At 52.8% G+C, this 24,653-nt stretch overlaps 1 protein-coding gene across 2 annotated transcripts in view; it reads right to left on the reverse strand.

The window, feature by feature from the left end:
- Positions 1-264: 264 nt before the first annotated feature.
- PTK7 (protein tyrosine kinase 7 (inactive)) overlaps positions 265-24,653 on the reverse strand; it is a 60,072-nt gene continuing 35,683 nt past the window's right edge. For both annotated transcript variants that reach the window (XM_067752886.1, XM_067752887.1), the window contains exons 2-20: positions 24,008-24,295; positions 23,520-23,622; positions 22,962-23,152; positions 22,716-22,866; positions 21,568-21,716; positions 21,052-21,318; positions 17,354-17,487; positions 17,057-17,192; positions 16,826-16,945; positions 15,383-15,532; positions 15,115-15,265; positions 14,890-15,017; positions 13,344-13,547; positions 12,330-12,485; positions 11,472-11,704; positions 10,512-10,592; positions 2,734-2,885; positions 1,761-1,939; positions 265-1,267 (exon numbers count right to left, since the gene is read on the reverse strand). In XM_067752886.1, coding sequence (XP_067608987.1) covers positions 1,107-1,267; positions 1,761-1,939; positions 2,734-2,885; positions 10,512-10,592; positions 11,472-11,704; positions 12,330-12,485; positions 13,344-13,547; positions 14,890-15,017; positions 15,115-15,265; positions 15,383-15,532; positions 16,826-16,945; positions 17,057-17,192; positions 17,354-17,487; positions 21,052-21,318; positions 21,568-21,716; positions 22,716-22,866; positions 22,962-23,152; positions 23,520-23,622; positions 24,008-24,295 — 3,134 coding nt within the window. In that variant the 3' untranslated portion in view covers positions 265-1,106. The remainder of the gene's footprint in view (positions 1,268-1,760; positions 1,940-2,733; positions 2,886-10,511; positions 10,593-11,471; positions 11,705-12,329; positions 12,486-13,343; positions 13,548-14,889; positions 15,018-15,114; positions 15,266-15,382; positions 15,533-16,825; positions 16,946-17,056; positions 17,193-17,353; positions 17,488-21,051; positions 21,319-21,567; positions 21,717-22,715; positions 22,867-22,961; positions 23,153-23,519; positions 23,623-24,007; positions 24,296-24,653) is intronic.

The raw sequence follows: 24,653 nt of genomic DNA on the forward strand, positions 1-24,653 counted from the left end.
AGTGGTTAGGACTCCGTGTTTTCACTGCTGTGGCCCGGATTCAATCCCTGGTTGGGGAACTAAGACCCCGCAAGCCACGCAGTGTGGCCAAAAAAAAAAAAAAGTATTCAACTGCTCCACAAACCAGAGAGAAGGACCAGTGTCTGCCAGTTATCCCTGCCCAAGCACCCCCCAAGACTCCGGGAAGGCACATGGCTCCTTCCGATAAGCGAGGGAAGAAGGCACATCATTTATGGGCAAAAAGTAGGGAATGAGCATCAGAAGCAGGTTGTAAAAAAGGCTTCTTTATTGAGAGCAGCGAGTGTAAAAAAAAAACCAAAACAAACAAACAAACAACAACAACAACAATAAAGGTGTGAGGCAGGGGTGGCCCACTGTCCCATCTCCTCCAGGACCCACCCCTACGTCCCATGCCCTCCCACCCCACACTGCAATTACATACAAAAGCCGCCCACGGTGCATACAAAAAGGGCGGGTTATATAGTGTCAAAAGCTCCTGAAAACTCCTTCATCTGCCAGGCACTTAGGATGAGAAAAGGAGAGAAGGGTGGGTAGGAGGCGCAGGTCTGGGTCAGCGTGCACATGTCCATGGCGGGGGTGGGGGTGGGGGGGGACTCGCTGGCTGGGTCCTCCATGATCCTAGTGCAGACCCCACAGTGGTCCCCAGAGGCCAGAACAATCCAGGACTTGAGTATATTAAGGAAATCCCCTTGAAGCCAGCTCACCTCCAGCCTAGCCCTCCCCCGATGAAGTTGGCAGGTGAGTGGCAGAACTGGACCTGGTGGAGGGGAGGAGACCCAGGCCAGAAATTGGGTTTACCTGAGGCACCCACACTGCCCCTGATGGGGGAAGGGGTGGTAGAGAAAGCTGCCCAGCCCAAAGCCCCAGTCACCCAGTCTGGGTCCAAATCAGCCTCCCCAAGGGCTGAGAGTGAGGAAGAGGAAGAAAGCCCAGGCCCTGCCTGACCTCAGCAGTGCCTGTGGTGCCCGGGCGGGGCCCCTAGGGCCCGAGAGGACCAGGATCTTGCCCATCATGCTGTGGGCACCCCTCAGGAGGTCCTCCCCTGCCCACGCCATCCTGAGGCACAGCCTGCCTGGGCTCCCTCCTCACGGCTTGTTATCCGCGGGGTTGTCTCCCAGGGTGTTGGCGATCTCGCTGAAGGAGGGCCGGTCCTTGGGGCTGAGGGCCCAGCAGCGCTGCATCAGCCGGTAGAGCTTGGAAGGGCAGCCCTCAGGCTGCGGGAGTCTGGCCTTCCCAGCCTGCAAGTCTGCAGAAAGACGGTGGGAAGAGGGTTAGTCAAAATATTTAACCACCTGTCCAATACTCTGTGCAGCCTGCAGTTCCCACAGGCAGCCACGTGAGGGAGACTCTGAGGGACGCTGGCCAGTGTGGATGAGCAAGGATTCAGGGAGTTTATGGAAAGCATCTTGCAAGCAAAGGGGAGGACTCCCCTGATCCCAGCTCTCTCTGGCTGGCGGGGGCAGGGTCCAAGCAGCACAAGAAGCAGCCAATACACAGGGGCTGAAGTGGGGTCAATAGGCAGGCACCAGAGTAGCTGGAGTGAACGCTGGGGACGGGGGCTATTTACCAACCAGTATGAAGGTATTTCGGTAATCTAACAAGTGGGGTGGCCACATCCATGTACGTGCTGATACCAGCCCTGAGAGAGGAGGGCGGGGGCTGAACTGGCCCCGGGACCCTGAGCAAACTCTCCACCTAGAGAACATCTGGAACCGTCTCTCGGAAACAGAGCTGCCTACCTGCCAGCACTTCGTCGTCTGCCTGCCCTCCGTGGGGCATTTCCCCGTGAGTGAACACTTCCCACATCAGCACGCCGAAGGCCCAGACATCAGACTTGGTGGAGAAGTCGCCCTCCAGGATGGCCTCAGGGGACATCCAGCGCAGCGGCACCCAGGCCTGGCGGAAGTGGTAGTACTCACTGTGGGACAAGAGGACACACAGGCATGGGGGTGGGGGGGTGAGGGGCACAGCCTGGGATCCCCGCCTCATCCCAGGTCTGGGTCTCATACCCAAGCTACAGCCCAGATTTTCTGTATCAAGGCATTCAGGGAAATTGGAAACGTTTTTGCTTAGCAAGGGGTGGGGTGGGGGGGTTGTATACTGGATGAAATCTGGAGGCATCCACATGGGGTCTGACGGTTAAACAATTCCCTTAAGAATCAGACTTCACCTAATGTCAATATTTAAAAGCTAATAATCGTACATACTTTCTATATTAAAAGTGTGAAAAATGAACACGTTAAATGAAAAGAAATCTTAAAGAGCTTTACTAGTGATAACCCAATCATGACTAAAGCAACGGTCAGACAAACCAGGGTGAGTCAAAACTGGGATGACTCGAGGGGAAGCTCCCGGAGATTCCAGCGCGATCTCTGGCTACGGGTGCTGAGCTTTAAGTCTTAGCCTTAAAAATAACTACTGAGTTCAGGAAGTTACAGAGAGAACCATACAAATAGTTAAATTCTATAGAAAACTATATAAAGTGTGACTAGTTACTTTTGAAAAAGGTTTATAATTTTTTTATGACTAGAGAAAATGTGTAAGATGAGGGAGCTGTGGTCCACTGGCTGGGACGCCTACTGCACCCTTGGGAGAGGGTGGGAAGGTTCTGCCCCTCCAGGGGCCTCCAGCTTTGGACTAAGCCCTTTCTCACCCCCCCCCACCAGCTGTGTCTGCCCTCTGCCCCTCGCCCACTCCACCTGTGCCCCCTACCTGTTGTACACATCCTTGCTGAGCCCCAGGGCCGACACCTTCACCTGTCTCTGAGCGCTGACCAGGCAGTTTCGAGCGGCCAGGTCCTTGTGCACAAAGCGGTTGTTGGACAGGTGCTCCATTCCCAGGGCCACTTGGGTACACAGAGCCACCTGGAACGAGAAAGGGGCTGTCAGAGCACATCAGGACTGGGGTACTGGCGGACCGCCCTTGACACAGCTCTTGGTGGGGTCTCAGCACCATTAATGTGATGCTGAAGGAAGCCCCAAAACAAAGGCACAACAGCCTGTTCCCTTCTCTGTAAAATGGGAATAACAGGACCTGCGCCTCCTGGGTTGTTGGAGAACTGAATTGAATGAAATAAAGTTTTCGGCCCCACTCCCATGCACAGCAGGTGCTAGATTAAGTGAGTGGCAGGTGGGGTGGGGAGACCACATAGTGACCACCTGCTGAGTGAAAAATAACTGGGCAGTAAGTATAGCTCACATCTTTATGGGCTGCTCCTCTTTTTTTTTTTTACTTCAAAGTTACATATTTTCTACTAGTTGCATTTCATAAAAAACAAAATAAACAATCATATATATCTATATATAAAATATATGTGTGAGCGAAGGTAGAGACACACACACACACACACACACACACACACACACACACACACACACACACAGGTTGCCTCTGAGAAGGGTAGCTGGAGGCCAGAGAGAAAAGGTAGGGAAACTTTTGGTTTATATTTTGGTGTGAACTACATATAGAAAAGTTCATAAAATATGTCTACTTTCACGAATAACTATAACGCCCACACCCAGGTAACAGTCACCAAGTTAAAAAAAGAAACCAATGATAGGCCCCCAGAAGCTCCTCACTGGCTCCTTCCCCATCACAAATTCTCCTCTCTCCTCAAGAGGTAATCACTATCCTGACTTGTATGAAAATAATGTCTTGTCTGTTCTTTACAGTTTTACCGCTGATGCGTATGTTCCTAAACAAACAATACAATTCCATTTTGCCTGTTTTAGAGCCAGATAAGGCTGCAATCATACAAATACGTATATTCCTTTGTGCCTTGATTCTGTCACTTAACATTGCAAGGTTCATCCTTTTTTTTGGGATATCATTGTACTGAGTTCTTTCTCATCATAAACACATCATAATTTATTCCTTCTAATGTCAGTGGAAATTTGTTTCCCCCGCCCCCTGCCAGATTTTCACCATTAAGAACAGTGCTGGGCAACTACTGAGCCCACGTGCCACAACTACTGAAGCGCCTAGAGCCCGTGCTCCACAACAAGAGAACCCACCACAATGAGAAACCCACGCACCGCAACGAAGAGTAGCCCCCGCTCGCCACAACCAGAGAAAAGCCCGCGTGCGGCAACGAAGACCCAACGCAGCCAAAAATAAAATTAAAAAAAAAAAAAAAGAACAGTACTGGGTACTTCCCTGGTGGCACAGTGGTTAGACTCCGAGCTCCCAATGCAGGGGGCCCAGGTTCGATCCCTGGTCAGGGAACTAGATCCTACATGCATGCCACAACTAAGGAGCCCACGTGCCACAACTAAGGAGCTGGCAAGCCTCAACTAAGGAGCCCACAAGCCACAATTAAGGAGCCCACCGGCCACAACTAAGACCCGGCACAACTAAATAAATAAATAGATAAATAAGAGCATGACCTCTCTCTTCCTCCCTCCCTTCCTCCCTCCCTCCCTCTTTAAAAAAAAAAACAGTGCTGTTATGAATGTTCTTATGAGTGTATATATGCATGAGTTTCTCTAAGATACCTCGTGGGGGGTCATGGACTGTGAGTAGCTCTAGCATTACAAAATAATGCAATACTATTTCCCAAAGTGTAAGACAGTTGGGGAGATTTTTCACTGACACCTTTTAAAAGTTTTTGAGCCATGTGAATGTATTACATATAATACATTATATAACATATTAAGTGTAATTATAATTAAGAAATATTAACATTTAAAAAATATACACCAATGCACTGAACGAATATCAACTGAGCATCTACTATACACCACATACAATTGGGTGCTGATGGAATATGACAGGGATGGCAAGACTGGGCTCCTGGTGAGAGGGCAGTCTAGAAGGGAGGTAAGAATTGTACCTGCAGAAGGGTGTCACCAATTGGGGGAAGGTGAGCCATGCCAAACAGAGGTAAAATCGGAGCACCAGGAGAGTGCCTGTAAAGACCAATGGTCCCTATGCCTCTGTCACCTTATCCAATCCTTGGGAGCAACACCAAGGGACACAGGACATGTAGCATTTCCTTGTGTATAAAAACAAGGCAAACAGAAATGCAAAGAGGTCCGCGTGGAAGGTTATTTAACAAGTTACTGGCCAGCTGTGTATTTCTTCCAGCACACAGACTCACTTTCAGGATCCATAAGGGAGAAGCCACCCACCACATACTAAATCACGGAGAGACAAAAGTGGCTAAGGACCAGTATCATGGGTGATCAAGAAAATACTGATCAAGACCTGACAAGGTATCATTTGCCACACATCTGATTGCAAAAGGTCAAAAGTCAGCCTCTAACCTACCTCCAATGGTTCAGAAAAATGCATAATAATAATAATATACAGACACAGAGAATAATAAAGCAAATGGGGCAAAATGTAAACAACTGAATCTGGCTAAAGGGTTTGTAGGAGCTCCTTGAACCATTCTTACAGTCTTTTAAGTTTGAAGTATCAAAGTGAAACAAACATACACACATACATACACACGTCAATAAACACATTAAAAAAATAACAATAAGTAAGTAAAAGCAGCCTGTGTGTGGACCAATGACAGTATGTCACCGATTAACCAAGATTATGGTTTATCTGATTCTATGTCCCTGAAGTTCAAAAAGGAACAAAGGTGAATGTGAGTGGTGGAAGGGCTGCTCCCACATTACCCAGGGCAAGGAGGAGACCAAGCAGTCAGAGAGAAGGGGGTGGGAACACTTGTTGTGCACCTACTGTGTGCCCGGGCCCTGAGCCAAGCTAGCCGCTCCCCTTCTTGCTCTCTGTGAGGTGGGCTCCTCCTCAGCTTTGCCCACAGTCCCAGCCGAATGCCAAAGCCTGGCTCTTTCCTCAACACTGCAGCCGCCTTTCCTGGGTCACCTCACTGTGGATGGGGGCACAGGAAGGGCTGTCTGCCATCAGTGACCCCAGGGGTGGGGTGCTGGCTGTGGACTGGCCCTTCGGCATCCCTGGCTGGCTCCGAGCAGCTTCACCGGCCTGGCTCCCAGGGTCACAGAAAGGCCAGGAGAGGAGCTGAGTCCAAACACTGGGAGAGGGGTCACTCCAGAAACAGATCTTCTCAGTCTGTGTGCTCTGACCAGTGAGATCCCTGCAGGCCCCACTGCCTCCACTGGAGAGTTGCTAATTGTGGTCACAACCTACTAGTATGGCATAAAACCCATTTAGTGAATCTTAACCAGCATTTTTTTTTAAAGGAATAGAAAATATCAGAGTATCACACGTGGTAAGGATAACTATCATTCATGGAACTTTTTTCATTTTTTAAATATACACGTCTGGGACTTCCCTGGTGGCGCAGTGGTTGAGAATCCACCTGCTAATGCAGGGGACAACGGTTCAAGCCCTGATCCGGGAAGATCCCACATGCCGAGGAACAACTAAGATCGTGTGCCACAACTACTGAACCTGCGCTCTAGAGCCCGCGAGCCACAACTACTGAGCCCACGTGCCACAACTACTGGAGCCCGTGCGCCTAGAGCCTGTGCTCTGCAACTAGAGAAGCCACCGCAATGAGAAGCCCGTGCACCGCAATGAAGAGCAGCCACCACTCGTCACAACTAGAGAAAAGCCCGCACGCAGCAACAAAGACCCAACGCAACCAAAAATAAATAAATTAATTTTTAAAAAGTGATACTTTAGAATATTTTAAATAAATAAATAAATATGCACGTCTGTGTTGCATTGTGATGTAAAATGTGCTCTTTTCTTTTTCTTTTTTTTGCTACTGTGGGTCTCAGTCAAAGAAAGTTTAAAAACAATGGTCTACACCTGCGCTGTCCAAAACAGTAGCCCCCTAGACCCGTGTGGCTATTTCAGTTAATTAAAACTTAATAAAATAAAAAATTCAGCTCCTCCGTCTCTCTAGCCACATGCTAAGTACTCAGTAGCCACGTGGGGCTGGTGACCACTGCACTGGACAGCACAGGTATGGAATGTTTCCACCACCTCGGGAAGTTCTATTAGGCAGCACTGATCCCAACCACAACCAGTCTGGACCCATTATATATCCAATATATCGACTGACACTGCATATGCAGACGGGCTGAACGCGGGCCACTACCAAGAGTTAGGGGAAATCTCATCTTTTTGGTGCATTTTCTTTATCAAAAGTGAAGCCACGGGCTTCCCTGGTGGCGCAGTGGTTGGGAGTCCGCCTGCCGATGCAGGGGACGTGGGTTCGTGCCCCGGTCTGGGAAGATCCCACATGCCGCGGAGCGGCTGGGCCCATGAGCCATGGCCGCTGAGCCTGTGCGTCCGCAACGGGAGAGACCAAAACAGTGAGAGGCCCGCCTACCGCAAAAAAAAAAACAAAAAAAAAACGAAACGCCAGGGCATTGTCCAGCCTTGCCCCGTTGTCCGTAAGGGGCAGACAAAGGCTTTTGTAACAAGCCCTCATCAGACTTGGCTTTCCCCTCAGCCCGCCCTCTCTGCTCTGGCTCACAAGCTAAACAATCTGCTGCTAGTCATGGGAACAGAAGACAGAGGTCTTGGCCCAGTGACTAACTTGCTATCTTTCCAGAGAAGCAGTGCTTCTGGAAATACTGGCTAAGCGAGGACAGTAAAAGGGAATTCTGTTAACCCAAGCCAGTTAAGTGTTTCCTTACTGCTGGGCAAGCCGCCATCAGATGGCCACGGGATTAATTTTCAAATGCTGTTATAAACACCTGCACTTCGGTAAAGACCAGATCCACCCCTCCTTTCCAACTTTAGCACCCTGGGGGCTCGCCCGCGTTCTGGCTAAGCCACCGTGACGCTTCCTTGCTCTTCCCAAACAGGCTGCTGCTTCCTGTCCGGCATCTGACTGCTTAAAGCAAAGCGTTGTCCACCAGGTGTGCTAAGCGGCCCCTGCTCCTGGTCCCGTCATTAGCTTGCAGGTGATCCACGGAGAAATCACAGGTTACAGTGCTCCAACTTCAACATCTCCATTATCTTATCAGCTACTCTAACAAGCATCACCTACAATTATGCCACCACCCAGGGCCTGTGTCTTTGATTGCTATCACGATCCCACAGCTATCCTGGAATCCTCCTGAGGCTCCTCCCCGTCCAGGCACAGCACCCTCATTCCGGCTCTAGCTGGCCAGGGAGCACCCTGCTTACCACTCCACCTCCCTTTAAAAACTGAACGTTGGGCTTCCCTGGTGGCGCAGTGGTTGAGAGACCGCCTGCCAATACAGGGGACAAGGGTTCGTGCCCCAGTCCGGGAAGATCCCACATGCCGCGGAGTGGCTGGGCCCATGAGCCATGGCCGCTGAGCCTGCGCGTCCGGAGCCTGTGCTCCGCAACGGGAGAGGCCACGCCAGTGAGAGGCCCGCGTACCGCAAAAAAAAAAAAAAAAAAAAAAAAACAAAACCTGAACGTTTTCTCCTTCTATTCCCCCAGAACCCTAGGAATATAAAGTGGCACAGCAGCTCACTAAATTATTAGCGCCAGAAAGCATCTACAAATTTTAATATAGCTTTCCTAAGAATTTTCATTTTCATGGAATCCCCCAAAAGAAGTGTTTTTCAAACTACTGATCGAGACCCATATGGGTATCAAAACCAATTTAGTGGGTTAAAAAAAAAAAAAGGATAGGATAGGAAATATTAAGTGCATCAAATACAGGGTTGTGAAAGATTAATTTTAGTTGCGTGTGTTTGTATGTGTGTGTTTGCTGGGCCATGATGTAAAATGCATTTTTTAAAATAAATTTATTTATTATTTTTGGCTGCGTTGGAGTCTTCGTTGCTGCGTGCGGGCTTTCTCTAGTTGCGGCGAGCAGGGGCCACTCTTTGTTGCGGTGTGCGGGCTTCTCATTGTGGTGGCTTCTCTGGTTGCGGAGCACAGGCTCTAGGCACAAGGGCTTCAGTAGTTGTGGCTCGCGGGCTCTAGAGCGCAGGCTCAGTAGTTGCGGTATACGGGCTTAGTTGCTCTGTGGCATGTGGGATCTTCCTGGACCAGGGCACAAACCCATGTCCCCTGCATTGGCAGGAGGATTCTTAACCACTGCGACACCAGGGAAGCCCTAAAATGCATTTCTTATAGGAGACTTTAACCAAAACCATTACAAAGCCACTATCCTACTCCTGGGCTCCTTGAACCTTAATGAGCTTAAGAATCAGCTGGAGAGCTTGTTTAAAAAAGGCGGATCCGGGCTTCCCTGGCGGCGCAGTGGTTGGGGGTCCGCCTGCCGATGCAGGGGATACGGATTCGTGCCCCTGTCCGGGAGGATCCCACATGCCGCGGAGCGGCTGGGCCCGTGAGCCATGGCCGCTGAGCCTGCGCGTCCGGAGCCTGTGCTCCCCAACGGGAGAGGCCACAACAGTGAGAGGCCCGCATACCGCAAAAAAAAAAAAAAAAAAAAAAAAAAAAATGCAGATCCTCAGACCCCACTCTCACAGATTCCGCAAGTCTGAGGTACGGTCCATAAATCTCCAATTTTTTTTTTTAAAGCAATGCCCTTCCCCCACCATCCAATGCAGAATATTGTCCTTGGAGAGTATGAAACCCAACTTACTGAATTTTCCCCATCAAGTTCAAGACACTTGGGCAAAAAAGTGTGGAGAGATCTTCAGCAACAGTGGTGACGACTCTCAACCAAAGAGAGTCCCTCGGATCACGTGATGGAAATAACTTCCCGTCACCTGCCTACGCCCCTGTCCCAGCCAAAGCAACATACCTAAACTCCTCTTCTTCCCACCATTCACCTACTTCTTGTCCTTGAGACTTGAACTCGAATGCCTTTCTCTACCAGGAGACCTTTGTTAACCACACTGTCCACCTAAAGGACGTGGACGTCTTCAACGTCTCTTATTTTATGTCTCTCACTTGCTTTCTGTGTCTTACCTGAAGTCTGTAAGGCACGCGCCATACTCACTTACCCAAGCTCTCCCACTAGATCCTAAGTGCCCCAAGGACAGGCACAGTCTCAATTTTGCATCCCCAAGGGCCCATCATGCCAGATTCACTGGCTCCACGCGTGCCCTGATTTGTGAGCTCTGGGGTCCTGACATCCCACCCAGCTGGAGAAGCACGTCCTGTCCTGTGGCTTTCCATATACAGCCATAGCAGACAATCCTGTGGATTCTCGGAGATGGAGGCAGGGGCACCATGTCAGGAGGCCAGTTCACACGCGGAGGAGGAAGAAACACGCTCAGGGCCACGCCCAGCCCCGAAGGCCCCTAGACGCCCAGGCTGCCTGCTGCTCCTCCAGCTCAGCGTCCAAGGCAGGCGACAGAAGTCCTGCTCCAGCGGCCAAGGTGAAGGGCAGCTCTTCTCTCCGAAAGCAACGTGGCCACACACAGGCACTCACAGGCTCCATGACTGGGACAAGTCACCTAATCTCTCTAAACCTTGGCGTCTTCACCCACAACTCGGACAGCGACATGTATCGCAGAGGATCACCGTGATCGCTGAGGTAAGTACTTACACGGGGCCTGGCCCACAGGATGCCTTCAACCAGTGCACTGCTGTTAGGTAACTGCCCCGGGTCCTGGCCCACCTTGGGGGCCTCGACCCGCCCCCGTCCTCACCTTCTGCTTCGTGCTGAGGGGCTGCGACTTCAACTTTTCATCCTTGCTCTTGGAAATCCTCAGGAACTGTTTGAGGTCTCCCTGAGGAAAAGCCAGGCGTCTCTGTCAAGTCAGAGTCCAGCCGGTATCTCCAAAGCATCCAACCCAGCAGGTGCTCACAAGGTACCCGCCCCGGGGGGGATGGTGGGTGGGGGGGTTGAGGAGCTCTGACCTGAACGCCCAATCCCCAGCCCAGACCCCCTCCCATGGGGAGTGTCCAGTGGGAATTAAAAACTATAGGAAGTGCCTCCTAGAAGCTCTCACGTCGGAAAGGGAGGAGGACGGTCATTGCCAGATGGGCAGGTGAGGAAGCCCCTGCCCTGAGGGAGCCAGGAGAGGAAAACCCCACAGCCCCCAACCCTCCGTCTTCACGGGGTCTTCACGGACCCCAGACAGGAAGGCTGTGTCCTCCAGACATAACGAAGAGGGGACACCAGCGGCAAAAACATGCACAAAGTGCTCACGAGCACTCGCTAACGGAAAGTCGAGGGTCACTCCGCCCCCTTCCTGCCCCGAGCTGGGGAGTTTGACAAGCAGCAGCTCGAAGACCAAGGGGATTAGGCCTAGATGGGCGAGGGAATGAAGGGTGAGGGGTGGAGCTGGGCGTGCCAAGCAGGGTGGAAAGAGAAGGCTAGTGGCTGGGTTAACACTGTCCCTCAAGTGGTGCAGGCTGCAGGGAAAGAAGGAAAGCCAGTTTCTGAGCAGCGGGCAGAGGGAGAAGCCGGAAGAACCTGGGCCCCACCCCCAGACATGGGGCTGGCAGACGGGGTGCGGGTCAACGAAAGGTGGGTGTCGGAGAGCTGGGGGGACAGGAGGCTGAGCATCTCAAGGTGATGACAGCAGGTTCTCACGGTGCCCCCCACCCCCCAGGTCAGAGCACTGCCCAGCCCGAGACAAGCAGGGCCCCGGCCAGCAGCATACCAGGTCCACATACTCCAGCACCATGTAGTGGGGCTCGGCCTCCCGGCACAGTCCCAGCAGCCTCACCACGTTGGCGTGGTTCAGCTTCCCAAACATCTCGAACTCCCTCCGGAAGTCCAGCTGCTGCTGCTCGTCCCGGCTCTGCAGGCTCTTCACAAGCACCAGGGTCTCTGGCACCCCCTCCTCCAAGCCCTGCGCCTTTGCCAGGAACACCTCCCCAAACTCGCTCTTCCCTGCGGACACACGTCTGAGTCGGCCAGCAGCCTTCCCCCGAGCAGAGAAAGCCCCTGACTTGGGAGGCACCTGGCTTGTGTCACACAGCAGGGAGTCTCTCTGCTCCACCCACCTGGACCAGGCGGTGGCCCCAGCTGTGTGGGTGACCCTGAGCAAACCACTTCCCCTTCTGCCCTGGGCCTGGCAGTTGCTAACAGTGAAATAAAGGGGTCAGATTAATAGTACTTTCTAGAGGGTGGTCTGTATGAGAATTTTAGGTCATTCACCATAAATAGATCTTAGTTCTACATTCTAACCTATGCTCAGAAAACATTTAACTAGCACAGATCCGTAACTTTCAGAGTTATTCCTAAAACAAAGCTAACTTTAGTTGATTGCTTTTTAAAGGTGAGGGAGAGTCAATCTAAATAAAACATCAAGTGAATAATACACAGGAATGACAAAATCTGTGGAGGTGGGGTGTGGACAACAGGTGGGGGACACACTGGACCGGGCCTCTCCAAAGCTCCCTCCATTTCTGATGTTCTGGGCCTCAGGGACTCCAGAGCCACCAGCCCTAGCGCAGCCCCAAGACAGATCAGAGTCTGTAGTTAAGCAGGGGTGATGATGGCCAAGGCAACACACCCAGTGTGGTGATGGGCTGCAGGCTGGCCCGAGGGAAGTGCATCTTGTCACTTGTGCTGTGGCGTTTGTTGGTGGCCGCGGAGCTGGAGCCCAAGCTGGTCAAGGCCACTTCCTCTTGGATCTCTGCTGAGGGCTGTCCGTTCTGCAGAGGGCCGCCTGGGAAGAAGGGGCAGGGAGGGTGTCAGGATAAGACCTGACACTCTGGCCACCATGGCGGGGACTGCAGTTCTTTTCCACAATCTCCCACTTCCACCAAAGGGGTCCAATTCTGGGGTCCCACACAAAATCCACACACAATCCAACCGATGAACTGATGGGGCTGGGGTGAGGGAGACAGGCATCCCTTAGGGTATGACCACTTATTGACACAGCCGATTACAACTTTTGAAATGGAAAAAACTGCAGAAGTCTTATCTGAGTCAATGGTCCCTGGACAGCATGGTGACATAAGGGTTTTTGCTTTCATAGGGTCTCCTGCAGGCACAAAGGGAAAATCACAACAAGGGAAACCCAGGCCCTGCTCCTGAACTCCTAAACTGAGAGGGGAGACCCAGCAATGTCCCCAGGGGGCTCCCAGTCGGAGGAGAGAATGGCAGGAGGAGGGAAACAGGCAGACAGATCGCCCCTGGGGAATCTCAAAGACTAATGGGGGGAGACAAGGTGTGCAAAGAAACGTGAACACATATACTTAAATTATGTCTGTGGTTTCGAACTGCAGGGAGAAGGCAGGGAAACGTAGGAGGCTGGCCCAAGAGGCTCCAACGAGCAAGATGTAAGCCAGGTTGCGCAGAAGCCAAGGCCCAGGGAATCGGCCAACTCCAGGCTTCCAGCTGGGATTGGGGCAGGGGGGCGGCGGGGGAAGGGGAGGGGGGCGGTAAGGAGCGGCTCTGCTCTGGCTTCAGCAGTTCCCTCCAGCGCCACAGCGCTGTCCTCCGTGGCCACGGGAGGGCGCACAGCACCTGCGCACAGCACCGCCTCCCTCTTCCTGGGCCTCCCTCCTCCAGGGCCCCTCACCGTTGAGGCACTCCATCTCTGGCTCCTCGCCCTCCGGCTGCTTCTGAAGCCGCTTGGCCTTGCAGCGCTTCTTGCAGTAGAACATGAGGCCCAGCACGGCAATGATGTAGGCCACGGCGGCGCCCACCGACAGCCCAATAGTCTGGATCATCTTGTAAGGCGGAGGGCTGCCCAGGCCCTCCGACTCCTCCAGCACCGGCTTGTCTGAGAGACATACAGATAGGTGTGAGCAGGGGCCGCTGAAGCAAGCCCAGCCCTACTTCTCTACTGGCTGCTCCCTACTGCACACATAAGACAACCTCCCAGACACTTGGCCTGACCAAGCCAGAGCGACCCAGGGAGGGTCACCACCAGCAATGGCATCAACAAGGGCCAGGTCCTCAGGGCCCCACCAAGGCCAGAGGGAGCTCTGCAGGAGTTGAGGCCAGTGATTCCCAAGCTGGCTCTGCATCTGGACACGAGGCCGGGGACACACCTAAGAGGCACATCTGTCGGCCCCACCACAAACCCACACTGTTTGCTAACAAGCTTCCTTAATGACTTAACATCATGAGTCAGGCTCTGAAGAGCTGCATCTGGGAACTTTTGGTTTAGAATCCCAGCCATCGCCCAGCACAGAGTGGTTCTTCAAGAAAAGTATTGGTAGGGACTTCCCTGGCGGTCCAGTGGTTAGGGCTCTGCACTTCCACTGCAGGGGGCATGGGTTCAATCCCTGGTCAGGGAACTAAGATCTTTCATGTGCGGCATGGCCAAAAAATAAATAAATAAATAAATAAATAAAGAGAAACGTATTTGCAGAAGGGATCTTCTAGTCTAGGGGCTTTCAGTGGCCTCGGGTCCCATGGAGAAAGAGGTGCCTGGAGGGAGAGAGGCCCAAGGGGGAGGCCATGCAGGATTCCCCAACTCTCACACACACCCAGTGGCTTCAACCAAGGAGGCTGTCACTTCACCTTACTCATTTAAAGTTCCACATAAAACTTTGTCTAGAAAACCAGTTCTGCTGCTAAACCAAAAAAAGTTTGAAACCTCTCATTTAAACCACGCCCACCTTACAGACAGAGAAAAAAGCCCCTGGGGAGGAAATAACACCTGCAAGGGTACAGAGGTGGTTAACAAGAGAGGCCAGACCCAAACTCCAAGTCCCTGACCCTAGTCAGGGTGTTTCACCTGACACACCATCCTCTCTGGGCCTCCAGGGTAAAGGAAACTTGTGCTGCTGCTTCCTGGCCTGATCCCCTCCCTGCCCACCCAGGGACCTGTAGGGAGACCTGGGAGGAAGCATTTTAGGACAAGGGCACCATCCCCTGACTTCCCCGGAACAGGCACACACCCACTAGCCGTGGAATGTTTAAGGGAGAGCCCAGGTCCAGGCAAGGAACCTGAGACTGACGGTGAGGTGGCCTGGTGGAGGGGACACAGCTGAATGCCCGCGCCCACCGCAAAAATGGTTTCGTGCCTTCTGTGTACAGGGGCCGATGAGCACAAGGATGAGAAAGAAGTGAGGTGCCCCCACTTCCGGTGCAGGACACCCCTCCGGGTCCCATACCCACGACATAAAGGGGGGCCTCCGTGTGCTTGATGTTGCAGCTGTTGCCCGCGATGCAGGTGTAGCGGCCCGAGTCCTCGGGGGCAACATCGTGGATCACCAGGGAGCCGTTCTGGAAGATGTGCATCCTGCCAGGAGAGAAGTCACAGCGTTGCCCACCAGGCCAGCTCCAGGGAGACTGGGCTGCAGGAGAGGCAGGGTGGGGGTGGGAAGGAGACAGCCTACCTGGGTCCCAGCTTGGTGGGGTCCAGGATACGGTCTTTGCCCTTCCACTGAATGAGTGGCTTGGGGTCCCCCTGGGCCTCGCACCGCAGCAGGGCCGTGTGGCCCTGGTACACGGTCGTGCGCTCCGGCTCCACCTTGAAGGTGATGAACACTGGATGGGAAGAGCCCGGTGAGGGGCAGGGAGCACTGAGCAAAGGGGCTGGCGGGGTGCAGGCAGCTGCCCCACAGGGCCCGCCAGCCCCAGCCCCAGCCCCCTGCACGGTCGCACCTGCCACGGTGAGCTGGACGTGGGCACGGATCTGGCCCTGCAGCCCATTGGAGGCGATGCAAGTGTAGTTGCCGGCATCATTGCGGGTCACCCTGGCGAAGTGCAAGGTCCCAGCGTTGTCCGTCACCCACTCTGGAAGGCTGCTCCCATCTACAGGGGCAACATTGGGGAATGATGGGATGGACCAGAGTCCCATGAGTGGCCAGCAAAGCCCTCAGTCACTCGCCTCTACTGAAAAACACGGCATCGCTCCTGGCTATTCGCAGACAAGATCCAAACGCCTGAGCCAGGCATTGGGAGTCCCTATTACTTACTCCTTTTCCAATTTTTCAGTCTCACGTCCTTCTACTGCCCTGTATAACGTTCCACTTCCACCAAACCGGACTTCTGGTTGGGCTTGGAATGTGCCTTGCTCTCACCCTCACTGCCTGTCACTCTCCACTCCTAGAACCCATTCCTGCTCTTTGCCATCGTCCCACCCATTCTGAGTCCCACCCCCCACAGACAGCTCCCCCAGACACCTGAGCAGAGACAGCCCACTTGCTGCTCAGAATCTACAACCCCCCTCTCTCTCACTGTTAATGGGAATGTAAAAACCTTTTAAAAAAACAATTTGGCCATTCGCATCAAGGGTTGTAAAAACGTGCATACCCTTTTATACATAATTATTCCATTTCTGGGAATCTTTCCCAAACGAAATAAACCCAAGTCCAGAAAAAACTCTGCCTCAAGATGTTTATTGCAGCAATAAAAAGACAGAGAGAGAGAGAGAGACAGAAAGAGGCAGAGAAAGGGAGGGAGGAAGGGAGGGTGGTTAACAACCCAAATGTCCAACATTTAGGGGATATTTAAGTAAATTACAGTGAATCCAATCATTGGAATATTATTGCAATCATCAAAACCAATGTTTATGTACAAAACCACGGGGAAATGCTTGATAATGTTAAGTAAAAAAAGATAAAATTACATACAGTTATCTGCATCTTCCATTTCTATAGTAAGCATGACTCAACTCATGGAAGTATAATAAGTGAAAATTATATGTACAGTAAAACTGCTATGTAAAAACAAAAAGATGTACACACAAAAAGGTACACACCCAGAGATGACTGATGGTGGGATTATGCATTATTTTCTGCCAAAATTTTCTAAAGGATTACTTTTACATTGGAAAGGATGACTATTTTGAAAACAGGGAAAGGACTTTACGGCCCTGTCTGGACCAATCCAATCATTTGTTGCCTTGAGTCGTCTTATATGTTGTTTAATGCTGTAACCTGACCTCTTTTGTGTCTGGCTTTTTTTTTTCTAACTGGACCATAAATCGGCCCCTACATTTCTTGTCTATCCCAAAGTTTTGGGCACTCAGCTCGTCCTCAGACAGGCATACATCTGACCAGTGGACTGCCTGCTGCCCCCACCCCATGCTCACACAGTACCCACCTGCCCGGACCCACTTAATAGTGGGCTTCTCTCGGCCTGTGGCTGAGCAGGGAACCGTGGCCTCCTTGTCAAACTCCATGCACTGCTGCGGCCGGGGCGGTGGTGTGAACTTGAGCTTTTCTGTTTCAGTAGCAGAAAAGGGGAGGAATTGAGGCGGCAGGCCTGAAGATTCTGGACGCTGCTGCTCCCTCCCTGGTCCTCTCCTGCCCAGGAGGCCAGGCGCCAGCTCACCCAGCACTTGGACGCGGGCCTGGGCCTCGATGCTGCCAGCGGGGGTGCTGCTCACGCAGCGGTACCACGTCCCGTCGTACACCTCCACGCTGTTGATGCGCAAGGTCCCGTTCTTGAAGACCTCGAACCGCGAGTCCTGCAGCACAGAAGATGTGCCTGAGAGCAGGTCTCGGCCTACCCCCCATCATCATCTCCCTGGGGGACAGCCTCGGGGTGGGGGGAAGCGAGCCTTGGAGGTGAGCACAGAGGACTCCGTGTCCCCGCCCCACCCCCCCCAGCAGTAATCCCCGTTCTCACCTCCGAGATGAGCATCTGGTTTCTGTACCAGGAGACTGTGGGTTTGGGTGTGGCCTGGGTCAGGCAATGCAAGTAGCCTGGCTTGCCCTCCTCCAGCTGGCTGTCTTGGGGCTTCTCCAGCCACGTGGGCACAGCTTAGAGGGACAGGGAGGAAACAGAAGGTTGACCAACCCATCTACAAAACCAACAGATCCAATCCCAAGAAATTCTAATACCCTCCCCCCCAACCCCAGCCCTGAGATTAGAAACCCTTGTCTGCTCCGGCGATAACTGCAGCCATGACCCCTTAGTGAAGGCCCATGTGCCGGTACCTTTTGAACATTATCCTAGCTAATGATCACAATATACCCCCAAGGTATTTATTTTTATACCCATTTTATAGATAAGACAACAGAGGTTCAAAGAAGTAATGGTGATTTATTAATCCATGATAGAGAGAGGATTGAAAACTGGTCTGCATGACTCCAAAATCCTTGCTTTCTTTATTACACCATAACGTTCCGAGGCTCGGTCCCTGAATCTCTGTTCCGTTTTAGCCATGCTCATCCCCTGAATGATCTCATCCAGTCCACGGCCTTCAGTACCATCCAAGTGGATGAGTCCCAAATACACAGCCTGGCTCCTGGCCTCCCCCCAATGAACTTCAGACCTGCAAATCCTACCGGCATTTCCAACTGGATATCTAATAGGCACTTCAGGCTTTATACGTGCAAAAGAGAATGCTCAATTTCTCCCCAAACCTGCTCATCACAGTTTTCTCTATCTCAGTAAATAGCACCACTATCCAGCCAACTGTATAAGCCAAAAATTTAGTTGACTTCTCTCTCTACGGCTCCCCCTGCCATCACATTCATTCTATACAAACCTCATCTACCTCAGCTCTAAAATGTATCCTAACTTTCACCACCTCCCACCTCCACCGCTACCACCTCTGTTCAAGCCCCTTAAACACCTCCCCTAGAGGATTACAGTCATCTATTAACTGGTTTCCTGTTTAGACTCTTGCCCCTAACAGTCTAGTCTTCTCAGAATAGCCAGAGTCACCTTTTGAAAATGTCACTCTCACACTCAGTCCCTGCAAGGATTTCTCATCCTCTGACTTGGTGGAGCAGACTTTGCAAAGATGGCTTTAAACAGTCCTCCCATCTCTTGCTTCTCTTTGTAATGTGGCGTTGCCACTTTCCCATCAAGAGGCAGGGTCTATTTCTCTACTGCCTGGAATCTGGGTGGCCTGTGACTTGCCCTGTCCAATAGAATATAGTGGACAATGTCTAAGCTAATGCCTTGAGAAGGCTTGCAGGATCCACTTTTGCACTCTTGGAACCCAGCCTCCACGTGAGAAGCCTGAGCTAGTCTGTTGGAGTGGCTGTGTGGAAGGGAACCAAGGCACCCTGGTCGATATCCTCCCTCAACTGCCAGACTGAGCGAGGCACCTGAGGGAGGACATCAGGGAACAGCCAGCCACCAGCTGACGTACCAGCTGCCGCCAACAGCACATGGAGCTGAACCATACCCACAGAATCAATCATGAGCAAATCGGTGGCTATTGTTTCATGTTTTGGACTGGTTTGTTACACAGCAGTAGCTAACTGGTACACTTGTATTACAAACCAAAGTCCTTACCATGTTCTTACAAAGCTTCATATGATCTAATCTCTGCCTCTCAGACAACCTCAACCACACTCACCATCACTTATTCAACACAAGCCACACAGGCTACTGCTGTCCCTTCAATTTACAAGCCCATTTCTTGCTCAGGGCCCGTCCACGTGGTTCCCTCTTTAATTTAAGCATCAGCTCAAATACCACCTTCTAAAGAAGCCTTCTCTAAACTCCCCCTGGCCCTCATGCCATCTCTCTGTCACTTACCCTATTTGATTTTTCTTCATGGCTCTGCTGCCACCTAAAATCATATATTTGTTCATTCAATTGTTTTCCTTGCTTGCTTTGTTGCTATTAGACTACGCGCTCCACAAGGGGAAGGATTTTTGTCTGCTTTGTTCATTGCTGCATTCCCAGTACTGGGAGCAGTGCCCAGCACAAAGAAGGCACTCGATAAAGCTGTTGATGGAATGCAGGGATGGAGTCCTTCCTCCTCCGAACTGTACCCACGACCCCTTCGCACCAGTCCAGCCCTGCGTGCGTCACGCACTCTCTCTAATTCCACAGGTCTTCTCAGGGAGCAGTGCAGGCACAGGGCACTGTTGGTGCCTGTCAAAAGACTGATCAAAGCCAGCACTCCCACCTCCAGCACGCATATGCCTCACTTGGAGCATATGCTGAACACTCTTTGTCTGGGCCCACCCCCAGAGAGGCCGGGGGCAGGAGATGTGGAGTGTGGTCCCAGATTCTGTATTTTTAAAAGCATCCCCGGGACTTCCCTGGTGGCGCAGTGCTTAAGAATCCGCCTGCCAATGCAGGGGACATGGGTTGGATCCTGGTCCAGGAAGATGCCACATGCCGCGGAACAACTAAGCCCATGAGCCACAACTACTGAGCCCACGTGCCACACTACTGAAGCCCGCATGCCTAGAGCCCGTGCTCTGCAACAAGAGAAGTCACCACAATGAGAAGCCTGCGCACCACAATGAAGAGTAGCCCCTGCTCACTGCAGCTAGAGAAAGCCCGCAAACAGTAACGAAGTAACAAAGATCCAACGCAGCCAAAAATAATTAAAAATAAATAAATAAATAAAATGCAAAATTAAAAAATAATAATAAAAAAATAACAGCGTCCCCAATGAAACAGGTGAACAACAGACCCCGACTGGAGAAAGGCTGATCATGGCTGCTTGCATTTGTCCGCACGTCGCTGTGGAAGTGTCCTGAGCGCGTGTTACCTGGATGCTGCAGCTTCCCACCCGAACCAGGTCCCTGAGCACGAAAGTGCATGTCTCCTAGGTTTTAGTATCTTAATGGGAATAATACCACCACAACTTCCAAGTGTACAAAGCTCTTTTCATGTTTGAAATCTTTTTGAATTTTTGCAATTTACCTACTTGGAAAGATGTAGAGGTAAATGGAAGAAGCAGGTTGCAAAATGGTATGTGTGTGTGTATGAATTTGTCTCGGATATCCTTTTAAATTATCATAAACGTCTGACACAGGCATGGTGTAAATAAATAAATCTCTATGCCTGTAGCAAGGGTATATAGGTCTTTATCATTTATTTCACAAGTCATATGTTCACTGTAGAAATTTGGAAAGTATAACAACAAATAAAATAATTACTACCTATAACTCTGACACATCACCTTCCCCAAAAAGAAAAGGAAAGATCTTTTTTATCTACTTCACTGATCTTTCTGGCCATCTAGTAGGGAAGGTAGTGAGTTATTAAGCCCTATTTTATGGATGAGGAAACTGACGCCTGGCAAGGCAGGTGACTTTCTACCCGTGGTCATTCCATGCACTGGGGACGGAGTGGGACCTGGGTCTCAAGACTCCCACTCTGTTGCTTTGTCCTCTGCAGCCAGAGGACCACTTTTCTGGCACCACAACCTCTGTGCCTGACTCGCCACTGTCCACTCCAATATCACCTCCCAACGGCTGACTGGTTCCCAAGCCGGCAGGGCTCAGAGCTGAGGCAGGGCCTCAGGTGAGCACCAGGGAAGCCTCTATCCATCACACCCAGAGCCCAAGACCTCCTGGGACCTGGGCTCCCCTCCTCGCCTCGCCCTTCAGGGCAAAGGTGCTCACTGGCCACGGTGATGTTGACATCCTGTCTCCGCCAACCAGCCAGGTTGGCTGCATGGCAGGTATAGACACCAGCATCGCTCTCGGCAGTGCTGGCAAATACCAGCTCATGGCCCTGCTGGTAGACTCTGCCGTGGGCAGGCAGACGGGCTCCCGCATGCTCCCACCACACACTGGGCTCCGGCAGACCCTGGGGGGGCGGGCAGGCCACACGCTCCTCGCTGCCAGCCGTGAACACCCGTGGCTCAAATGGTGGCATATCTTCAATCTCTGCAGGGATGGGAGCAGACAGCCTGGTTACTGTGGGGCCCAGGGTACCTGACGTTCTCCCGCAGCAAGCCTTGCCCTTTCCAGCACGAGCCCTCCCCGTGACCTTCAGCATTTCCTCTTCCAAGCCCAGCATCCTCTTCCTCCCTCTGCCCTCCAAGCTGCTCTGAGTGGAAACAGGAGCCTAAATCTCTACGTGCCCACAACGTTGAAGGCGGCTCCCACCTCGGCACCCCAGACCCAGGGACCCACCTGCCAGGTGGAGAGTGGCCTCCAGGATGACAGGAGGGCCCCTCTGGCCCTGGCCTACGCAGCGGTAGACCCCTGCATTGCGCGGCCGGACCTGGGTCAGCAGCAGGGACCCGTTGGCAAACACCGTGGCTCTGCGGACGTGCGGGGGGCTGTGGAGGGGAGAGAGTGCTCTTTGAAAGGAGTGGCCCACAGGCCTTCTTCTGGAGGGCGGCCAGTGGAACCCCATCCTGCACAGGTCAGATATGCAGGAAGGAATCAACCAGGAACAGGGCAGAGAGAAGGAAGCCAACACGCCACTCTGGTGTGGGCGTGTGTGCCTGTGTGTGCACGTGTGTGCCTGTGTGTGCACGTGTGTGCGTGCGCTTGTCCGCGTGTATGTGGAGGTGTGTATTCTAATTACAAGAGACGCAGCTTTGGGGCAGCCAGGCGAGCAGCAGTGCAAGTGGGAGGCAGCAAGCAATCGATGTGGAGACAGAGTCAAGATACGCCTGCTGGTAAAGCAGCAACTCCAGCACCAGAAGTCCCTCAGACGCACCAGACGGACTACTGATGATGTCCTCAGGGCTGCAGCCAGGCGGGATCCCAGCCCACAGCCTAGGGAGCCACACCTCCAAAGGACCATGGCCACACCTGACACCACACAGGTGGTGTGGTCTCTGCTCTCATAGGGCCTGGATGAGGACAGAAGTCCCTATAGAGGCCTGACACCTCCCGGCACCTTCTAGTAATGTCTGCTTCTTCCAAAAAATGTGCGTGTGCGTGCATGTGTGTGAGTAAGGTATCCTTGCCCTCCAGGACCTTCCTGTGCAGACTGTGATCCCCCAGGTCCCCTGTGTCCCTCCATCCTTGGGTCTCTACCCCCCCATCCCAGAGGACCCATGTGGGCAGAAAGGGAGGAGAGAAAGTAGCAGAGCCATCGCTGGCTCACACAGTGTGTCTGTGGGAACTGGAAAAAGATGCCCTTCCGGGAGACCCTTCCCTTTGTTGGAATCATTTTGTAACAGGAAGACATTCTACTGCCATCTGCTGGAAAGTCGAAGTAATACACGTATAGATCTATGATGTCTGCGATAAGAACTTCATTCCCTTTTAGAGAACCATACACAACTTCTATCACCATACTGGAAAGCTGCTGCCAGATGCCTTACCGGCTGCGGTTAGTGATGGGAGTCTCATCCTCAAAGACCCACTGCAGGCTCGGGGGCGGGTGGGCTGAGAACTGACAGTGGAACATGGCCTCCTCATTCCTTGCCACTACCACGTCCTGGGGGGCCAGTACCACCCTGGCAAAGCTCTCATCTGGGGTGAGGGAGGCACAGACACATGAGCAGGCAAGGTGGGGAGGCCCCTCCCCCATCCCCAACTCACCTTCTCCATCCCTGCCCCAGGCTCACCAGCAATGCTCAAGGTGAAGTTCTGACTGCTGCAGGCCTGGCCAAAGGCATTGTGGGCACAGCAGGAGTAGATGCCACTGTGCTCAGGGCCGGCTGGCCGGAGGGTCAGGTTCTTCTCCTTACTGCTGACCGTGTGGTTGCTCTGACCATCAGACAGGGCGCTCCCATCTTGGAACCACTGGTAGGTGGGCCTGAGGGGCCGAGGGGGTCAGTAGCAGGGGGGCAGGGGGGTCTCAGGTGGCCGGCAGGGAGGGCCAGAATCAGAGGGTCAGGGCTAGACCCCTCAGTTTACAAATGGGGAAACTGAGGCCTGGAGAGGGACCGTGACTTGCACAGAGGCACACAATTCAGGGGCAGAATCTGGCTGAGATTCTAGATTTCTCAGCTCCCAGAATCCAGGATCACTCCACAGCACAAGGCTGCCCCTTCTCTGGTGACCAGGGCCCAGTGTGGAGCAGCATGGGGCAGGGGCGGTGACAGAGTCCACAGTTTGGGGAGACAGCTCTTGACATCAGTCCAGAATAACCCTTTCCCTCCCCACCCTCAGTGTCTCCTTACCGAGGGTGCCCGTCAATGTGACAACGCAACATGACCTGGGTCTGTGGCTGGATCTCGGCTTCCGAGGCTGGATGCTTCAGGACCACGGGACCGGACTCAATCCCTGGAGCAGAGGCCATGGTTGCAGAGTGAGGGGCGGGGCAGAGCAAGGGTGAGAGAGCAGAGGAGGAGGACAAGCAGGAAACGATGGAACCTGGAGGCTCTGGAGCCAAGGGACACTGGGGCACACTGCCTCACTGCTCCTGCCATTTGCAAAAGTATCTGGCAGATCAATGGGTTCAAGACTTGAAGGAGAAAAAAAATAAGTTCTGGAAAAATTAAAACGTTTTAACTTCCTCTTATCCACACAAGCAGAGAGCTGACCCCAACTGCATTCTCCCTGCCCCATTCAACTGGAAATGGGAGAAGCTGAGGCAAAGGAGGAGTCCCGCAGGGCTCGGGAGTTGAGGGTCTAGAGGGAGGGGGCGGGCACAGCTCCCGGCTCTCACATTTGATGTTGAAGGAGGCGTTGGCACTGCGGGCCTCCTCTCCGGTGGCATCATCCCGCGCCACGCACTGGAAGGCTCCCGAGTCCTGCAGCCGGTCCACAGCTGCGAAGCTCAGGCTGCTGCCCTGGGCGAAGCGCCGTTCGGTGTCCTGGACTGGGGCCCCATCCAGCAGCCAGTACACGTGCACTGGGCCTGGGGCCTCGACCTCACAGCGGAGCAGCGCCCGGCGCCCCTGCAGCGCATCCTGGGAGGATGGCTCCTTGATGAAGACAATGGTTGCCTGGGCACCTGCAGATGGGGAACACGGGAGAGGCAGGGTCAGGGGGAGCTGCAGCCACTGTTCTAACACAGGTCACCCACTGTCCTGTGCACAGGAGACGTCCAGTAAGTGCAAGTGAGAAGGATCATTAGACCACAATTGCCAAGTGTCCACTGAGGAACGTTTACACTGTGCTGGGCGCTCCGCAGGATACAAAGATGCGGTACCCTCCAGGACGCTAGTCTGGAGGCGGACCCAGGATAAGGCAAAGCTCGTGCCAAATGAATGATGTGGGCAGTCGGTGCCTCTAGAACACCGAAGAGGGAGGGAGCCCCAAGGGCTAGGGGAAGGAGGGGATTAATGCCACATGGGACACTCCCTAGAGGA

The sequence above is a fragment of the Pseudorca crassidens genome, chromosome 10 (assembly GCF_039906515.1).
Source record: "Pseudorca crassidens isolate mPseCra1 chromosome 10, mPseCra1.hap1, whole genome shotgun sequence".
In the NCBI taxonomy this organism is placed as follows: Eukaryota; Metazoa; Chordata; class Mammalia; order Artiodactyla; family Delphinidae; genus Pseudorca; species Pseudorca crassidens.